Here is a 20,367-nt window from a genome sequence, read left to right on the forward strand (position 1 = left end):
GCACTGACCTCTCATCACTTGGGATTCAAGTTGGCCGAGCAATATCTACCATGTTCTGTTCAGAAGCTGCAAAATTCTAGTACATTGCTTATCACTTTTATCACTAAACAACTCGCCAGTGTCTTTCAATTTTCATCTACAAAACACAGTTGTTTTTGTTTTTTTAAATACAGCTGTTGTATGGAATGTATTGTGCTGGTGTACCTAACCAAGTGTCCAGTGATTGTAGAGGAAAGGTGATTGCTGGCATCTACCAGGATGAAGGCTGATAAGCTCTCTGCTGATGCTGTCAACCTGCTAACGTGGTATGTTTGAGCTTCAACAGCTGGGTTAACATTTACATTTTATTCAAATTAAAACATCTTCATATAATACAGAAGGGGACAGGGTACTGTATATACTGTGGACAATTTTAGGTCTGGTGAGATCTAGACTGTGCTGCCCAGTAATAATGAGAAATATCTAGAAGTATCTAGTTTGGGTTCTGGAAAGTTGAAAGCTCGAAATCCAGTTGTTACTGGCTGCTCGTAGAAGTCATTCAACTTAAGACTACAGTACTGCCGTTCCAAGACTCCTTTTTTTTTTTTTGTATTAAAACCGTCATCAGACACGCTGCATGGAAATTGCACACAATTCTAAATTGGAGTAATCCTTCAAAACAAGATAAATGATTCAAAGTCGTTAATTATCAGGAACAAATAACATTCTGACACGGAAGTGTAAACTCCCATAACACTTTCCCTTAGTTTATATCGTTCTCACCAGTTTTGAGTTAAAGTAACACTCCCAAAAGTGTATACATGCAATTCTTTGGTAGAGTGAAATTACAACACCCATAGTGTTATTATTTGACACATAGAAGTGAACTTTTTACACTTGATCTACTTTCACATTGTCAGTGTTGTTTCTTAACACGTACGTGCTATTTCCTTTCATTTTTGGTTAGTGTTTTGTTTTGTTGTTAATTTCTCAGTTTTAGTGTTACTTCTTGACAAGTTTTTATTTTCCAACCCAAATGGAGACAGTGGTACTCGAACCTAGTACCTAGCAATTGAGGGGGGGGGGGGGGGGCGGGCAACAACACTAACATATTCATTGCAGCAAAATTCTTTCTTGTAGGCCTAGTTCCCGCACGACTCACGGTAAATAGGAATTGCCGGTACGGCAAAATATCCACTTTGTTTTTAGGTTTATAGAAAAAAATAATGAACATAAATTACAGTACTACTCATAAAAATCCGGAAACGTTTTGTTTGATGTCTCACGCTTTTTCTATGTTAACTCATTCACTGCCATTGACGGTTATAGACGTCAAAAAATCATTTTAAATATTTCTATTAGTTTAACATATTTTTTCCACTTTTGTTAACAAGAGTGTGAAAACCTTGACTTTTTTTTATTGTACATTTAGAACAGATATAAAATGTGTGATTAATCGTGAGTTAACTTGTGAAGTCATGGGATTAATTACAATTAAAAAATTATATTGCCTGGCGGCCCTAATTTTTTATAATCTTTTATTTTTTTAAATCGCGTCATTTTTTAAAATCATAATTAATCACATGACTTCAATAATTAACTCAGGATTAATCACAAATTTTATATCTGTTCTAAATGTTCAAATTTTTTTTTTAGGTTTTCATACTCTTATTAACAAAAGTGTTAAACTAATAGAAATAGTTCAAATGAATTTTTGACGTCTATAGCCGTCAATGGCAGTGAATGAGTTAACTATAAATAAAAATAATTCAAGAACTGTATAATTTTATCCTTACCTTTTATAGAACTGAATAATCCAGAGACAGAGCTTTGTCCTTAAAATCTCGGAAAAAAACGCAACTGCCTCGTAAGAGAAAAGAGCTCAAACGTAACTCAGCCTGCAGTCAATGAGCGTGACTCGCTGAAATAGCACCACCCGTAGAGCTTTTTCAAACAACACCCAGTAACTCGAAAAATAATGAACACTACATTTTTAACTCAATTTGACGCTACAGGATTTGCTGTGTGCTAAATCAAACTCCCAAATCTTAGAAGATTCTTAAATACAGTAAATAAAGTGTTTGTACTGTTTTGTTACTTCGCACCACTGGCTATTATGCAAGAGTAGACTGTCTGTGTGCGTTCAGCGTACACTCAACAATCCCAGTAGGCGAGTGGCATCTTTGTCCTACTCAACATAGTCCCATCATGCTCAAGGCCACTGCCAGCTCCAGTTTCCCCTCTGCTATGACGGGAAAGGACAGGACGTAGCGAGCGTGTGCCTTAAAGTCGTGAGCCTGAGTGTGCTTGTTAAGCATGCAGACATTTTGACAAGTTTGAATGATTTATTCAACTGCATTCCAGATGCAACTAATGTAGCTCTGGAGAGCTGATTCGATGTTGTTTCCCAAATGTTTGGATGTTGAACTGGTTGTTGTATTGCTTCCTGAGCACTGCTGAGCTGCCACTGAGCAAGACACCACCGATCCCAAACCGCTTGTGCTTGATTAGTTGTTTAAAAAAATGGAGAGCAAGCTAGGGGAGCCCCGTAGGTTACACGAAATCTGGCTAAATCGAAATATTTCAGATTTATTGTGATATTGCGGCGGGGGGGTAACACAAACCGCAACGGAATAGAAACATGAGCTAACGGCAACATATTTGGATAAGCTAGATATTCCCCATGTGGAGTCTGGAAGATATTTATTTTAGGGAGTATTTTTTTCAGTTGTTACCAATAGCTAAATTAGCATTGTTTCCATTGTTATTGCAATGCATTTTTATATAACTGACAGAAGTCATGTTTCCTTATTATTATTATTATTTTTTAACACTATTTTGAGTCAACCTTAACCATTTCTTGACAATAATATGTTATATGTGACCTCACTGGTCTAAACATGACATTCTGATTAATATTACATTTGTGGAATATGAGTTATGCAGCAAAATCTAGATGTTTTTATCCATCTCTGGGAATTTTGCCACTTGCTGTGGACTGAAGATGACATCACAGTTGCTCACAGGTAACAACCAATCACAGCTCAGCTTCAGAAAACAGGTGAGCTGTGATTGGTCCTTGCCTAACCAGAACACCGTAGACTAGTGGGGCTGCATGGGATATGTTGTTGGGTTGACATCCCCTTTAAAGTTCTACAATAAAATCTTGTAGATTTATAGCTTGTTGATTTAAATGTATATAAATATGACTACTTCTGGATATTTTCTTTCTTTCTTTTTTCTAATTGAAATTGTGGCTTTCGTCAAATTTTGGCACTTTTTCAATTATAATAATATTGAACTTGGAGTGTGAATTCCTATTGAATACACTTTTACTCACAACTGAGGTCCTGACCTTCATTTTCATAGGTTGGATGTCGGCCATTTTCACTGACCAGCAGAGAAAATCTGGGATAAAAAAGAAAAAAAGAAGTGCTCCAGCAAGCCCTACTCCGAAATGGATGGATCATGGAAGTATATCTGTGTGTGTTGGGGGGCCCTGCCTGCATCACACGCTCTGGATGTGTGCCTCAGCACATGTGACACAGTCACACAGGTGGTCGACACATGAGGGCGAATTGATTTCCTGCGGACACCAAACGAAAAATGTCCTCAGCGGTGTCCAGACGGAATAGCTGTCGTGTAAGTCAATGTGGGAATCGATCATCATCATCGGAATGTCGACGTCGGGGCTCCAATTGTTCTTATTTGGCTCCAAGTGAGGAGCTTTCCGTCAGCTTGAACCAACCGATAGTCACCATCACGCTGCGCTTCCTTTTGGCCATCGACCTGTGCTTGTCCAAACGGCTCGGCGTGTGCGCCTTTGAGGGTTCATCCTGGGGGGGCATACGACCCCTGGTGAGGCTGGTGGAGTTCTCCGGCCACGCAGTCCCGTGGTTCATCGGCACGCTGTACGCGCTCCTCTGTGGGGACACTGCGGCCGAGCAGGAAATCATGCTCAATTTGGCCCTGGGTGAGTGGCGATGTGCATGGTTGAAATTATTATGCAATTAAAGTATACAGCAGGTTCAAATCTGACGAATGTTGACTGCTATTTACACAGCAGAACATTTAGAAAAGAAATCTGACCGGCCACTATAAAAATACTTTGTAGTAGGTGTTCATTTCTTGTGGTCTATAACTACACTAATTAAAAAATAATTACTGGAGTCCAAAAGTGTGCAGTGATGTAAAAAAACACCATTAAATCTAAAAGCACTGTCAAAAAACGGCACACGTTTCTGACTTTGCTGTGTGTGACCGGAAAAAGAGCCAGTACAGTCATGGAAAATTGTTCTTGGCACCACCGGAGACACTGAGTGACATGCACACAACACAAGTGATGCTTTATTTGCATGTGTAGATTATTTTGGATGACAGACAAAAGCCCCATGCCAGTATACTCGCCGGCCTGTTGTCCTGTGTTGAAATTCCACGGTCTGAGCTATTCTGGGTATGTGATACTGGATTACTGTGTTTTGGAAATATCAGGGCTTGATTTACTCTTGGGAGGAAATAATTGTCGGTTCAGTGGAATAGATTTTCACTATGGCAAGGGCATGCACATATTTGAGTTCAAAAAAGCAAATGAAACTTGGAAAATTTTTTGGTAGAGATAATTAACCTCGCAAGCCAAATTGATAACTGTGATTCACTCGAGGGAGTTCTTCTCACTATCAATCTGGTACTTCGCGAGGCAGACGCGTTCGGGAGAGGAGGGACTTGTACAATACTTTGAGCTGATTGGACGAGGCGGCATCTTCCATGTTTGTTTTGACCAATCAACGCAACGGATGAAAATGTCGTCTTCCGTCTCGTTTTAGGGAGGGACGGGGTAGGGTAAGCACTTACATCTTTACCAGATAAAAACGCACCAAGCGCTTCGTTAGGGTTCAAATTCAACAAGGAAACGGTGAGTAATTCTGCAAGAACAGAATTAATTGCCGCGGGCCATTCCTCTGTTAGGTTTGTTTGTTTCTTTGGGGAAGGGCGGAGTTTTTCTTATCTCATTGGAAGTCATGTTTTTGTTAAGATTGTGCACGTACTCGCACACGCACCATGAACGAGCCTGACACAGATGCTGCAGTTATGTTTTGGGCCAGAGGTGGCAGTCGCGAGTAAAAAAGTGACAAACTGCACAAAGATCCTTTAAAAAGAAAAGTTCGAACATAGTTATTAAGTTTCGTCATTGACGTCTTCATGTGCTGCTGGGGTGAAGAACGCGCATCCGCTCACATTAATTTATGAATGCAGCCTATAATTAGCAGTTCAGTATTGTACATTTTGCATTTTTCAAGTTAGATTTAATGGGCTAAATGGCGGAAAATATCTCGGAAATAAACATAAAATGTAATTATTTAAAACGGGGAAAAAAATATGTATGTATGTATTTTTAGTTGTGCAGTTTTGTGCCGTCCTTGAATGGCATTAAAAACATATTTTTTTTTATGAGAGAGCCCTTTGTACTGTACTGGAAAAATAAATTACAGTATGTGGTTATTTTGTTTTCGCTTCAAACCCTTTGTTGTTGGGTTAGGATTTTTTTTATACATGTATTGAAAGTGCATATTTTGGGGTGACAAATATGTGCATTTTTTTTTAACTCCTTCACTGCCATTGACGTTTATAAACGTCAAAAACTGTTTTTATTAGTTTAAATTTTTTTCCCACTTTTGTTAACAAGGGTATGAAAACCTAGACTTTTTTTTTTAAAGAATCTTGAAAAAAAAAGATTATGAAAAATTAGGGGCATCAGGCGATCATTTTTAAAAAATTGTAATTAATCGCGTGACTTCAATAGAGAACTCACGATTAATCACAAATTTTATATCTGTTCTAAATATACCAAAAAAAAAATCTAGGTTTTTATACTCTTGTTAACAAAAGTGTGTGTGTGTGGGGGGGGGGGATTTAAACTAATATAAATAGTTCAAATGATTTTTGGACGTCTATAGCCGTCAATGGCAGTGAATGAGTTAAAATTTCATGTTCAGGAGATTTGAAGTGCATTTCAACAAATCTGTTTCCGCTCTCCCAGCACTTCTCTTAGACCTGCTGTTGGTCAGACTCGTCAAGACTGTGGTCAGACGTCGAAGGCCATCCCAGAACCGCACAGACATCTTCTCCACTTTCTTCATCGAGCGCTACTCCTTCCCCTCAGGCCACGCCACGCGAGCAGCGATGTGCGCCCGCTTCCTCTTAGCCCAACTGGTGGAAACCAACTCCATGCGAGTGCTGGTGTTGGGATGGGCCGGCCTGGTGAGCATGTCCCGGCTGCTTCTGGCTCGCCACTATGTGACTGATGTGGGCTTTGGTTTGGTCATGGGTTACTGCCAATATGACCTTGTGGAAAGGTTATGGGTGACCCGGGACTGCCTGCAGGACCTGCTGCTCATGAGGTTGCAGGAAAGACTTAACAAGGTTTATGGCCGGCTGTGGATGGCCACTTGGACACGTTAAGAGTGTGTAAGGAATAGGTACGTAAAGTAACAGAATCTCTCGTGTTCGTGTAAGATCAACTTTATTGCCGACAGAATTTGTCACCTCTCTCTCGCTACATCTTTCAGGGTTCGCACCAGAATTATGAAAGATTAGTTTATTATTGTGTTTGTTGAACCACTATAACAATTATATTGTTAAATAAATATTTCTTTTTATATTCAATTGAATACAAACACTTGTTGTTGTTTTTTTACTGCAACACTTGTTCCAAAAAACACACCTTTGCTTTTAACAACACTCAATAAGCATTTTAAAAGAACACACACGAATGTTCCAGTTCTTTTTTTCCCTTTTTTTTTTTGAACATGCTGCAGGCATCAAATTTAAACAGTGACAATATTTACAACAAAACAATAACGATCAGTTTGAACATTAAATATCTTGTCTGTAGTGTATTCAATTGAATGTAGGTTGAAACTATTCTGTTTATAGCTTAAACATCTTCCAAAGACTACAGTGTGCTCATTGCAGATGCACACTCTTACCCACAGAGGGCACCATGTAACCAGAACTGGGTACTGTTGAATTAAACTGAAATTCTAATTTAATATTTTGCAGTTTGCATTTCTCAAACTTGTCATGTATTGTGACAATTATCCAACTTAAATTGGCAACATTCAACATCTGCATTGTCAGGTGTCTAAATGGAACTGTATCAGGTATAAAGTACCTTGTCCATGTTTACTGATTTCTGTTGTATGTAATAAAGACAAATAAACATATTATATTTTATATTTGATCACTTACGCCATCTGATGAGATCCAATATAAAAGCTGTATCAAAAATAGTTTGCCTCCACCAAGATAAAATAATACTTCAAGAAAGGTATGACTTAACCTCATCCTACGGCTGTGCAATTAATCGAAATTCAATTACAATTTCAATTATTACACTCTACAATTACAAGTCCGCACAATTGTCAAAAAAGATTATTAATACTAATTTTGAGTCGTTTAAATGTATACATTTGCACCTTTTTTTAAATTTGAAAATAAATGTTGTTTCATCCAAAAGGAACTTGCATAATTATAGTGTTTCAAATAATTTAATGTCTTAATAATTTTTGTTTTGTACCCAAAAAATAAATGAATGATCGTCCTAATCGTGATTTTATTTATTACCAAAAATAATCATGATTAATATTTTCTTTCCTTTCTTTTGTGTATCGGTAGAATCTTTAATGCAGTTTTTATATTGGAATGCAGTGCAATGAAGTGCATAAAAGCTTACAAAATATTTTTGCTTGTGACATCACACCAGTTTGTGCATAAATCTGTTATATGAACATGGAATATGCACATTCTGGTTTAGGGGTGTTTACAAATTATATGACAATCTTCCTGCTGATCAATGCACCGTCACTGTGCAAAGGTATCTGTGCATGTGTGTCCTCACATTAATTACACAACAGCAGGGGTGCTCAAGTTCGGTCCTCGAGAGCCCCCATCCAGCCTGTTTTCCATGTTTCTCTCCACTAACACACCTGATTCACAATCAGGATCGTTATCAGGCTTCTGCAAAGCTTGCTGATTAGCTGATCATTAGATTCAGCTGTGCTGTAGGAGGGAAACATGGAAAACAGGCTGGATAGGGGCTCTCGAGGATCGAACTTGAACACCCCTGCACTACAGTAATCCACAGGTCACTTCATGTCATTCCCAGAGAGACTGACAGATTGTTCAGAATTTGGGACATTATTTGTATTTTATTAGGTACTGTCCAAAAATGTACACATTTATGACTGAAGGGACATGTCGGCTTTAAAATGTCTGCTAAAGTGCATCCTATTTACAATGGTTATAGAAAAAATAGATTCTAGTTATGCACAAATACATGACGGTGAGGCTTTGTCATGGCAACAGAGAGAAAGTGGGGAAGAGCAGCAAAGGGATGCGTGACCTGCATCCTAAGTGATGAATATACTGTATCTATTTTTAAATCTGAGTAATTTGGCTCAAAACAGTTCAAAAGACAACATCCCCCTCCCTCAAGATCTCAGTTGTCTTCATCACTTGCTCGCCCCGCCCACTCTAACGTCATATGTGACCATGTGGAAGTTGTCCCAGGCAAACAGCTTTTTCTGGGCGTGGTTGTAGTCCACCATGCTGTTGTAACGATACTTGTTCTTGAAGGGCAGAGCGAGGTCGCGGCCCGCCTTGGTGGCTGTGTCGAACACGTGGTTGACGGTGGTGTTGGCTGCTGTATAACTGGCCACCGTGTACAGACGACCGCACGCCATGAAGGCGTTGGCCACGGCGTTCTTTCGGATTTTCGTCTCCCAGCTTCTCTTCACTTCTAAGCTCTCTGGGTCAAGCTGGGAGAGCACAATGGCGCCTTTCGCCTTGCTGGTGCTGTAGATGGCCCACAGACCTTGCTCATCCACTGCCAGGTCAATGTCAGTGTAGCCCCCCCATGAGTAAGGGTGCTGACCATGGAAGCCGGCATGAGGGAGATCCCGGCGTGATGCCAGGGTCTCGGACGCCAGGTCGTAGCGGATCAGGGTGCGGCTGCGTTTACGTTGGTAGTAGAGGGAGCCGCGGTACATTGTTGCCCCGGTGCTCTCTACCGCTTCAGGCAGCAGCAGGACTTTCATGGGGAAGCCACGGGAGAACTGGTTCATGTCTTCATATGCGAACAACTGACGGACATCTTTGCCCACTGTGTCGATACGCCACACGGTTTTGTTGGTATACTGAGTTCCTTGGGGTTCAGGATCCTGAAGCCAAACTCCATACTTCCCTGTAAAACCGTCAGCCTTCCTGTGTAACACTGGATCTTCCACAGACAGCAGCTCACCACAACCTAAAAAAAAACCCAAAACAATTGATCTTTACCTTTGCTTTCCAACAACCCAGCTCATTAACTCATTCACTCCCAGCCATTTTCATTGAAGCAACCCCCTTCACTACCAGCGGTTTTACTGGATTTTGACTCATTTTGTCCACAGAATATTGTGTTCTATTGCTATAAAAAAAATGGAACCTACCAAAAGAAAGATTAGAGTCTCTTCTTTCATCAGGAAAAAAAGTATATTTGTATCTGTTTCCGTTTTGCAGCAATTAGCACATATAGCTAAGTTCCATCATTATTCCGAAAAAGAGCTTGTCGCAACATGGCCCTGGCTGATCTCTTATACTCTGCTGCCACCTGCTGGCCGTTTTTTGTAATAACCACCTTTGCTTTAAGCGACCTCTTCAGGTTAGAGGCTGCATCAAATTCTTCTGTAAGAAGTCGCTCACGAGATGCTGTGACTATCGCGAGACCTACAGCGAGACCAGAAACCCTAACATGGCGGCGTCCTGCTGCTAAGATAGAACTAGCTCTAATATACTAAACTAATCCAAATTTAACCATCATATATCTTGCATTTTCTCTTCTCTCTTTTTCATCCGGCAGATCTGAAATACCACCCAACGTGGAGGACCTTGAACGTTTCATCGACGGATATTTTTACAGCTGCGCGATGGAGGATCCTGCCGTCGAGAAACCATCAAAGAAACCCTCTTCGAAGAAGAGGAAAAACGATTCAGCGACGGACACGGACGACCTAACCACCACCACTACGGACGTTTCGGTCAGTGTGCTGGAGTCCATAAATAAAAAACTTGACGTCCTCGGCCTCATCCTCGAGGACGTCAAAGAATTAAAAGTAAGTATGGAATTTATCAGTCAGCAGGTAAGTGTCCTTAAACAGGAAAATGCCGAGTTACATTCTACACTCACGACTGTTTCAGCCGAGCTGGAAACTATGAAAAAAGAAAATAAAACGCTAAAAGAAACAGTTTTAGATGTACAATCCCGCAGTATGCGGGAGAATTTAATATTCTCAGGTATATCTGAGAATACCTCTGATAACCCAGAGGTTGAGATAAAAAAATTTATGACGAATTCATTAAAAATTCCTCAGGAGACGGTAAATAACATCTCTTTTGACCGGGTACATCGGCTTGGAGCCCGTAGAGGCAACAAACCCCGTCCTATTATTGCCAAGTTTGAGCATTTTAAACAGAAAGAATTTGTAAAAAGTAAAGGACGGGAGCTTAAAGGGACCTCATTTGGAATGAATGATCAATTCCCGAGAGAGATCAATGAGCGGCGAAAGGTACTGTTTCCTATAATGAAACAAAATAGGCAGGAGGGTAAGCGGACTACGATAGCCGTTGATAAGTTATATATCGATGGCCAACTATTCCGGAACCCCAATTCCACTCCCTGGCTGTTCTAATTAGCATTGGTGGAACTAAACTTAGTTTGATTACTAGGTGTATACATATACTGTATATGTGGTTATAAAACCAAAAACATGAATACTTATTATGTTTAGGCTATATTATAAATATAATATTAATACACAACTATATCTAAAGTATATTTATAAAAAATAAAATAAAAAAAAATCTCGCTGGGGTTACTGGTGTATTGTTATGTTTAATCCCCTGTTAATTTCCCTCACTTTCACCGCCCTACTCGTTTTTGCACGGTCTTATTTACTTACACGTTACCTTACACGTTACCTTACACGTTACCTTACACGTTACCTTACACGTTACCTTACACGTTACCTTACACATTACCTTACATGTTGCCTTATACGTTACCTCATATTTTATACAAACTATATAAATCACCTAACCACTTTGATTCTATCCTATAACGTGCCAGTGGTGGCAAATGGCCTATACAGATATATACATAGGACTGTGTTTATATTATTTGTATGCATAAATTAGTTTTGGTTTCCTGGAATGTTTGTGGCGCTCGCTCACAGGCAAAAAGAATAAAAACTTTAGACCATCTCTTAAAATTAAAAGCAGATATTTGCCTCCTACAAGAAACCCACCTACAAAAATCTGAAGAAAAATTACTTATTGATAAAAATTTTAGCCAAGCGTACTCTGCCCCTTATAACAGTAGACAAAGGGGAGTCTGTATACTCATACATAATAATTTACTCTTTACTCTAAATAATACAATAACAGACCCAGAGGGCCGATACATTATTATTCAGGTGACTATATTTAATAAAATATATACATTCGGTAATTTATATGCCCCTAATAATGATGATCCGGCCTTTTTCCATGAATTTTTCTCTAAACTGTTTGAATTAGCAGCGAACTCTACTATTATTATTGGAGGAGACTTTAACACAACCTTAAATCCATTAATAGATCGTTCTAATAAAACAACATGTATAAGGCGATCACAATCCACAAAAGTAATAGGGGAATATATGGATGACTTTGGCCTCGTCGACAGCTGGAGACTTAAAAACCCAAATAAGAAGGAATTTACCTTCTTTTCCGCTGTGCACCGGTCCTTTTCAAGAATTGATTTTTTTCTTACAAATAATTCTATTGCTGATAAAACCGTTACAAAAATACATCCTATTATTATTAGCGACCATGCACCAGTCTCCCTTTCCCTACAAGTTGATTATACCTTTAAACCACCACCTACATGGCGTTTTAACATCTCACTACTAAACGACGCAGAATTTGACAAAATTATAAGAAAAGAATGGGCGGACTTTTTGGAAATAAATGACTCTCCAGACCTATCTCCAGCTCTTCTCTGGGAAACCGGGAAAGCAGTAATTAGAGGTAAAATTATATCATATTCATCTTATAAAAAGAAACAGGATCAAAAATTAGAAAAAGACTTGGAAGATAAAATTAAACAACTGACGGATGAGTACGCAATAAACCCAAATAACCAAATATGGACTGACTTACAAAATACAAAAATACAGTTAGACGATATGTTAACTAAAAAGACAGAGTTTATAATACAACAATTGAGATACAACAACTTTGAATATAATAACAAATCAGGTAAATTTCTTGCAAACCAACTTCAACGTAATCGGGAAAAATCGCTTATAACGGCTATTAAAGGTACAACTGGTGAATGTACACAATCACCAGAAGAAATTAATCAAATTTTTTATAATTATTATCACAATTTATACTCAGAAACTAATAAACCTAACCCAGAGCATATTGAGGCATTCCTCAGTAGCTTAAGTATACCTCAGGTAACTACTGAATATAAAGATATGTTAGATGCACCACTTACTATAAACGAGTTGTACAGTGCTCTAGATAGTATGCCAAATGGCAAAGCACCCGGCCCTGATGGTTATCCGGCTATATTTCTAAAGCACTTCTGGTCAATGCTTGCTCCACTATTCTTAAGAGTAGTAACAGAAATTAAAACTAATGGTCACATACGCCCACACATGAATACAGCAGCAATTAAACTTTTATTAAAGCCAGAAAAAGACCCCACCCTTCCATCAAGTTACCGTCCGATTTCACTAATTAACACTGATATTAAAATTATCACTAAGGCTTTTACATCTAGATTAGAAACAGTAATCCCGACAATCATTCATAGCGACCAAACAGGCTTTATTAAAGAGCGTCACTCTACTAATAATATTAGAAGGCTCTTTAACCTTATTAGTATGTCACAGCGGCATGATAAAAAGGCAGTTATTATATCATTGGATGCAGAAAAAGCTTTTGATAAAGTTAACTGGTCCTTCCTCTTTGCTGTTTTAAATAAATTTGGCTTTGGGAAGTCATTTATTCACTGGGTGTCAGTATTATATGATTCTCCTAAAGCTACTGTTACTACTAATGGGATTATATCTAAGAGTTTTACTCTACAGAGAGGCACAAGACAGGGATGCCCACTGTCGCCTTTATTATTTGCAATATTTATTGAACCGCTTGCATTAGCCATACGCCAGGAAAGAATGATTCAAGGAATTCACTCTGGGGTAACAGAACATAAAATTAATCTATATGCCGATGATATTTTACTTTATTTAGAAAAGCCTGCTATTTCATTAGGGGAAGTATTTAACTTAATAACTAAATTCTCACAGTTATCAGACTATTCTATTAACTGGACAAAATCAACACTTCTACCTATTACAGAAAATTCATGGAACCCTGCAAGCCAGGACCCATACTACTCATTTCCTATAGGTAATTTAAAATACTTAGGCATAAAAATCTCACCTAAATTAACTGATTTAGTTCATTTAAATTTCACTCCACTTCTGGATAGCATTTATAGTGACTTGGAGCGCTGGAATAATCTTCCTATTTCTCTAATAGGACGAATAGCCACTATTAAAATGAAAGTTTTACCCAAAATAAACTATTTTTTCTCAATGATTCCATTTAAACCTACGGCTAACTGGTTCCAGTTGTTGGACTCAGCCGTTACAAAATTTTACTGGAAAAAAAAAAGAAGCAAAGATTAGTCTATCTACTCTTCAGAAAAATAAATCCAAAGGAGGTCTAGAGGCACCAAATTTTATGCACTATTATATAGCCAACCAGCTACAATATATTATTTTATGGGCACAACCCAATAGAGATACTAACTGTTGGCTGGAACTAGAACAGAAGGATTGTAATAACCTCAGACTCCTAGATTTACTCTTTATTACAACATCGATTAAGCGCCATAACTGCTTTAAAAATCCAATGATTTCCGCCACCCTGACTGCCTGGTGGAAGGCACTAGAAATGACAAAAGCCAAAGTGGAGCCCAGCGGGCTTTCTCCTCTATGGCATAACCCCGACTTTCAAATTAACAACCAATCGTTTTATTTGAATGTGTGGGAGCAGAAAGGAATTACACATCTCCACCATCTCTTCTCAGATAATATGTTTATATCATATACATCCTTGCTCCAAAAATATAAAATAAAAAACGGAAACTTTTTACATTATTTGCAAGTTAAAAGTATGATAAAGAAACAAATTCCAACACTCCAGGGTACGCTCCAACCGCCTGTTTTAGCTAAAGATATTACCAAGCTTTCTCCAACAACAACAAAAAAACTCTCAAAAATATATAAGTTACTTTCATATACTGATAAAACGTCTTTACCCATCTCAAAATGGGAAACAGACTTGTCTATAGCTCCGGAATCTGTCTTTTGGATTCAAGTTTGTGAAAATGTTTTTAAAATGACAAAACACACAAATTTACAACTTATCCAATATAAAATTATTCACAGAACATACATTACTCAATATATGATGAAGAAAATGGGACTCTCAGACTCCGACATTTGTCTCCAGTGTTTACAAAACACTACAGACACTTATTTTCATGCTTTATGGTTATGTACTCCGGTTATGTGTTTCTGGACTAAAGTCTTAGAAAAACTTTCCGCTGTCTTGGACTGTAGGATACCGTTCTCTCCAAACTTGTGTTTGCTAGGTGACTTAACAACAATTGACTTACCACATAAACAATTTCAATCTATACTTGTAGCCCTTACTATCGCAAAAAAAACAATTCTTGTTAACTGGAAAAATAAACAAACTTTGAATATCGACCAATGGTCTAACCTCCTCATAAATCATATTTTAATGGAAAAAATATCTGCCTCAAATAAAAACCAAATGTCAAAATTTAAAGAAACATGGTCTACGTATATAGAATTTTTTAACCTAAACTTGGATTTTAATTCTGCCTGTTAGCGAGAGCCACAGCAGCGTTATAACTGGCATTGATGTTTCTGTATTAGGCAATTTGTAACTAATGGTTGTGTTTCCATAGTCAGGAACCCGGCTGCTGCCAGCGGGATCGAGCGGATTCACCTCCGATGGGCACCAGGGGTTGATATTCGGATTCACGGCATGCCAGTGGGTTAATTCTGTGGGTGCTGTCCCCCCTGGCGGGGAGTGGGCGGGTCTGCCCCTCTGTTGGCTGCTGGGTGGCGGCTGCGTCTTGGCCGTTCCCTGGGTCTCTTGGGGGGTGCTGCGTTGCGGGGCTTTCCCTGGTGTCGGGGGCGGCGCCGTTCCGGCGCGGTCCGTCGCTCTGGGCCCGGCGACGCGGTTCGGGGCCTGTGGGCCGCCGGGATGCCCGGTGGTTCCCTCTCCCCTCCCCCTTCCTCCCCCTTGCTGCCTCTCCCTCCTCGCCTCTCCCCGCCCGTCCTCCGCCTCCCTGTCCCCTCTCCCTCGTCGCCCTTCCTCCTCCTCTCCCCCTCTCCTTGCGTCCCTGCCGCTGCCCCCTGCCCTTCTTGTCGTCCCCTTCCCTCCTCCCTTCCCCTTCCCCGGTACGCCTTCCTTCCCCTCCCCTGGGCCGGGGGCTCCATCCATGGCCCGGGTCTCGGTGCTATGGGGGCCGGCGGGGGTGGCTGGGGTTTGGTGTCGTGCCCGCCCCGCTCCGGTGGGCGTCCTGACACCTCGGGCGGGACCCAGTATCCGGGGGGCGAGCCCTATCGCCCCGCCGGACGGGTCCCATATGCCCGCCGGGGTCCTGGTGGGGTGGGTGGGGGCTTGGTGGGCCGGTGCGCCTCCTGCCCCCGCCCGGTTGGGGGGGGCCCCGCTGGTCTCACCTCTTAACTCACTACACTAGGTTTGCACAATACACTTTTATAGACATATAGGGCACATAACACACTTTGGGGGGTGGGGTAGGGTGGAAACACCGTCTTCACCCTACAACTCCCCTCCAATTTTAATACACCACACAACTTGTGGGTGGGGGGGGGGCTTGGGGGCTTGTGGGGGTGCCATCGGTTGGGGGCCGCAGTATAGAGCAGTGCTGCGGTCCCCTGTCCGTGTCGCCACCCGCCCCCCCCCCCCCCCCCCCCCGCCCTATCTATTTTTTTTAATGCACCACATACACTCAGCAACATGCTTGGGTGGCGGGTGGATCGGAGCGTGGGAATATCATTTCCATCGGCTCCGGTTCACCTGCTCCTAATTTTAATGCACCACACACACACACTTGTATATACACTGGGTGGGGTCACATTCACGGTTTAGGGGTAGAGTTCGCCAGTCCGCGAGCTGGCGGACTCAGTAACAGGGGTTAATTTTCACAAAGAACGCTGGGGTGACGACCGGGGCCTTCCCCCGCTGGGCCTGGGGTTCGGGGGTGTCGGCCGCCCTCCGGTGCCCCCATCTCCCCCTTCTGCCCCCGGTGTTCCGTCCTTCCACACGGCGGGGGGTGGGGTGGGCGCGGCTGCCCTCTCCGCTCCGCTGTCCGGCCCCTCTTCGGCGCCGGTGCCTGGGTGCGGGTGGTCCCCGGGGGCTGGGGGTCGGGGGTTGGGGGGCTGCCGGTTGGTCGGGGTGGGGTCGGGGGGGGGGTGGCTTTGTTGGGGGGGGGCGGTGGTGGGGGTTGCGGGGTGGGGGGGTGCTGGGGGTGGGGGGTGTCTGGGGGATTGGGGGCATGGGGGCGGCTGGGGCTGGGTTGGGGTGGGTGGCGGGGGGTGGATGGGGGGCGGGGGGTGGTGGGGGGGCGGGGGTTGGGGGCCGGTGGGGTGCCTGGTGGGCCTGCAGTGCCCCGTCCTGCTGCGTTGGGCCGGGGGCGCGGGCCGTGTTGGGGCGGGGGGCGCTCCTGCTCCTGGGTTTGCTCTCCGGCCGGTGGCCCTGGTGGGGCCCGGGGGTCGTCCTTTGGCGCTGCCGCGGCCTGGGGGGCCCTGAGGTGTTGCGCTTGCTCTGTTCCGGCGGGGGTCGACGGCTCCCCTCTTTGGTGGAGATTTTCATGCATGCCAGATCCACCACACCAGCATCTACCGAAACTCAGACACAATCTGTTTCCTCCTCAGGTTATTGAATCGGTGGAGGCTGGTGTCTCGGATCTCACGCGGCTTCGTCTGTCCTTCCTTCCTTTTCTCGGTCTCTCCGTTGGTCTCTTGAGGCCTCCCTGACTTTATGTTTTTTGGATTTGTTGGGGTCTGGATGTTTCTTGGGCTGGGGAGGAGTTCTGGTGGGGGGTGTCTGGTCGGTGCTGGATTTCACCTTCCTTGGTTTTCTTCGGTCCCCTCGGGTCTCCTGGTGTTCGATTTAGGTGAACGGTATAAGATTTTTTTTTTCTAATAGGTTTTCTGGTGAGCTAACAAACACACGCACGCACGCACGCACACACACATACTCACCCACACACACAAAAAAAAAAAAAAAAAAAAAGGTATGTATGTGTGTATGTATATATGTATATATGTATGTATATATGTGTATATATATATATATATTTAAAAAAAAAAAAAAAAAAAAAAAAAAAAAGAGCAATGATGATGACATTTCCGAATGAACAATACTGAGCTCTAAGAAAAAAAAAAAAAAAAAAAAAAAAAAAAAAAAAAAAAATTCTTCTGTATGCTCTAGCATAAAAAAACTAAGCAAAAAATCATGACAATATTGAAAGTAGAATGTTTTTATATGTTTTTAGGAGCAAATGAGTTAAAGGTGAAGTCAACATTAAACATTTCTTGACAATAATATGTTATATATGTGACCTCACTAGTTTAAACATGACATTCTGATTAATATCACATTTGTGAAATATGAGTTATTTAGCAAAATACAACCAATTTGATCCATCTCAGGGGGGCGGCCATTTTGCCACATGTCGACTGAAGATGACATCGGAGTTGTTGAAGCAGCGACCAATCACAGCTCGCCTGTTTTCTGAAGCTGAGCTGTGATTGGGTGTTACCTGAGCAACTATGAAGTCATTTTCACATGACAGCAAGTGGCAAAATGGCCACCTTCTGATATTGATAAAGACGGCTGTATTTTTCTGCTTAACTCAAAATACCGCAATATTAACCAAAATACTGTATTTAGACTAATGGGGCTGCATAGAACAAATTATTGTCCAATAAATGTTTTTTTTGGGGGGGGGGGGTGCAAACTTACTAGAAGTATTTCGATCAGGAAGCAGGTGAGATGCTGGGACTTCTGATACCTCGGCCTTCATCTCCTGGTACGCATCGTTTCTAAAATCGTATCCGGGATCTGTGAAAATAAAATGATACCATCAATGTTTTAGTGGTGACATGACACTGCCTTTAAAAATGAATTTGTTAGTTTGGCAGTATATCTGTACGCCCTTGGAAAAGGTACAAACGCACACGCTCATACTCACGCACAAAAAAATAAAACATAAGAGAGAGAGAGAGCAATGATGATGACATGTTGAATCGGTAAAATTACCGAATGAACAATACTGAACAAGAACAAGATCCCGGATACAAGCGGCCGAAATGAGTTTCCTCCGCAGGGTAGCCGGGCTCTCCCTTAGAGAAGCTCGGTTATCCGGGAGGGACTCAGCGTCGAGCCGCTACTCCTCCACGTTGAGAGGAACCAGTTGAGGTGGCTCGGGCATCTGGTTCGGATGCCTCCTGGGCGCCTCCCTGGGGAGGTGTTCCGGGCATGTCCTACCGGCGGGAGGCCCCGGGGACGACCCAGGACACGCTGGAGAGACTATGTCTCTCAGCTGGCCTAGGAACACCGTCGGAGGAGCTGGTTGAAGTGGCTGGGGAGAGGGAAGTCTGGGCTTCCCCGCTAAAGCTGCTGCCCCCGCGACCCGACCCCGGATAAGCGGAATTGAAGACGGAACGGAACGGAACAATACTGAGCTCTCTCAAATAAAAAAAGAACAAAAAAGGAAAAGGTACAAACGGTTATGCTAGTTAAAAGTCCTGTTGGGTACGTTTGTGTTTTTGCTTTTGTATGTTCATACTGGATTTTTGCAGCTTGCGCATGTGGCCCTTAAAAAGTATACGACTCCTTCGAGTCTAATACATTGCCTTGTGGTCTGCATTAATGTGCAGTACTTGCCAAAAGCTTGGACACACCTTCTCAAGTAAGTGTGCTGAGGTCTGACGAGTACCAAACATTTGGTACTAATTGGTCCTTGAGGGACAGACAAGAGGTGTCAAAGGTCAAGATCCAGACCACAGTTTACCTGCCGGTTGAGTAGAAGCATCTGTGGCTAAAACCAAACTGTCGCAGGGTTTTTACTTTCTGGATTTGACACCTCTGGCGACGGAACGAGACGCCCGCTACGCTGCAGCTAAAATGATTTGACAGCAAGTGAGATGTGACAAAAACAGCATGATGCATTTATTTGTGTTGCCAGGGTGGTCTGCTATGTTGCTGCGGCATTCCTGAAAACATAAACAAGACACGCAAGTCGTAAATTCCAATCCCCTTACTCAACTGCAATTTGACCTGCTGCCCCTTACAAGACGTTTTTGTGTCAGTCAACCAGCAAGGGGAAAAAAAACACGTACGGGTGGCAATGGTGTCATCAATTCAGATTTTTGCTTAATACTCGTACCAAGTCTGTGGTTGAGTTCCCTGCGAGCATCTGCCGAGGTGTTTGTCTTCAGGCAGGGCTTGTTTCTGAGACTGTCAGCCTCACGGCTGAGTTGCGTCACCCTGGCGTGGAGCTCTTGGACCTGTTTGCTCAGTCGATCCTTGTCCTGCCGCAGCTGATTCCTTTCCCCTGTTACCTGCGAAAAACTTTCTGGAAGTTCCACTTCGGCATCACTCCCGGCGGCCGCTCCTGCTATCAACCTGCTAACCAGAGCTTCCAGCAGGGCGAGCCGGGACAGGGCTCCCTCCATCTCGGGTCTCCCGCTGCCACCATTGCAACTGGTTTCTTGGGGACTGGGCACAGTGAAGGTGTACTGGCAACGTCCGGCAGCGTCATTGGAGAGGCGCAGGGACGCTTGGTCTTCAGCTTGGAGTTGATTGGCCAAAATGAGGACGGACAGGGACAGAAGGAGCCACATCCTGCAGAGTGAAGTCGAATGAATGGTCCTCGCTCGTTCGCCTGAAATAAATATACTTAACTTGCGCCTCAATTTGATTCTCCTTGAAGTGTTGTCGGTGCATATGAGTCTGCATAACAGCAAAGCTGAGAGAAGGGTATTTATACGGGTAGGTGTCACAGTGTGGGAGGAGAGAAGGAGCTCGCCAGGGAGGGAAACAGCCCGAGGGTGCGGAGTGTTTGGCCACGTGCTTGGTCTCGATGGCGACAAACAATGTGGAAATCACACACTATGAGTGTTGAATGTCATTTCCATCGCCCCTAGCTTCTCCGCAGTGGGT

The 20,367-nt window shown here is 42.6% G+C and overlaps 2 protein-coding genes across 2 annotated transcripts; one reads left to right on the plus strand and one right to left on the minus strand.

Annotated features, from left to right (window-relative positions):
* Positions 1-109: 109 nt before the first annotated feature.
* Positions 110-6,586, plus strand: LOC147181988 (polyisoprenoid diphosphate/phosphate phosphohydrolase PLPP6-like). The gene is made up of 3 exons (XM_086097850.1): positions 110-305; positions 3,349-3,952; positions 6,017-6,586. Exons 2-3 carry the CDS (start codon positions 3,586-3,588, stop codon positions 6,436-6,438), a joined length of 789 nt encoding a protein of 262 aa, XP_085953976.1. The 5' UTR covers positions 110-305; positions 3,349-3,585; the 3' UTR covers positions 6,439-6,586.
* A 1,515-nt stretch (positions 6,587-8,101) lies between these two features.
* On the minus strand, positions 8,102-20,144 carry LOC147181989 (myocilin-like). The gene is made up of 3 exons (XM_086097863.1): positions 19,592-20,144; positions 18,166-18,264; positions 8,102-9,283 (listed from the first exon to the last, which is right to left on the minus strand). The coding sequence occupies exons 1-3, from the start codon at positions 20,046-20,048 to the stop codon at positions 8,490-8,492; spliced, it is 1,350 nt and encodes a 449-aa protein (XP_085953989.1). The 5' UTR covers positions 20,049-20,144; the 3' UTR covers positions 8,102-8,489.
* Positions 20,145-20,367: the final 223 nt, after the last annotated feature.

The sequence above is a fragment of the Leptonotus elevatus genome, chromosome 1 (genome assembly GCF_054856555.1).
Source record: "Leptonotus elevatus isolate MCC_2025b chromosome 1, RoL_Lele_1.0, whole genome shotgun sequence".
NCBI lineage: Eukaryota > Metazoa > Chordata > Actinopteri > Syngnathiformes > Syngnathidae > Leptonotus > Leptonotus elevatus.

What these genes read in the sequence shown, in the direction of transcription:
- LOC147181988 (XM_086097850.1), top strand. Translation starts at nt 3,586, where the DNA reads ATGTCCTCAGCGGTGTCCAGACGGAATAGCTGTCGTGTAAGTCAATGT. An exon ending in CATGCTCAATTTGGCCCTGG is followed by an intron (nt 3,953 to 6,016) that starts GTGAGTGGCGAT and finishes CCGCTCTCCCAG; the next exon opens with CACTTCTCTTAGACCTGCTG.
- LOC147181989 (XM_086097863.1), bottom strand. Translation starts at nt 20,048, where the DNA reads ATGTGGCTCCTTCTGTCCCTGTCCGTCCTCATTTTGGCCAATCAACTC. An exon ending in GGAACTCAACCACAGACTTG is followed by an intron (nt 18,265 to 19,591) that starts GTACGAGTATTA and finishes TTATTTTCACAG; the next exon opens with ATCCCGGATACGATTTTAGA. An exon ending in TCCTGATCGAAATACTTCTA is followed by an intron (nt 9,284 to 18,165) that starts GTAAGTTTGCAC and finishes GTTTTTTTTTAG; the next exon opens with GTTGTGGTGAGCTGCTGTCT.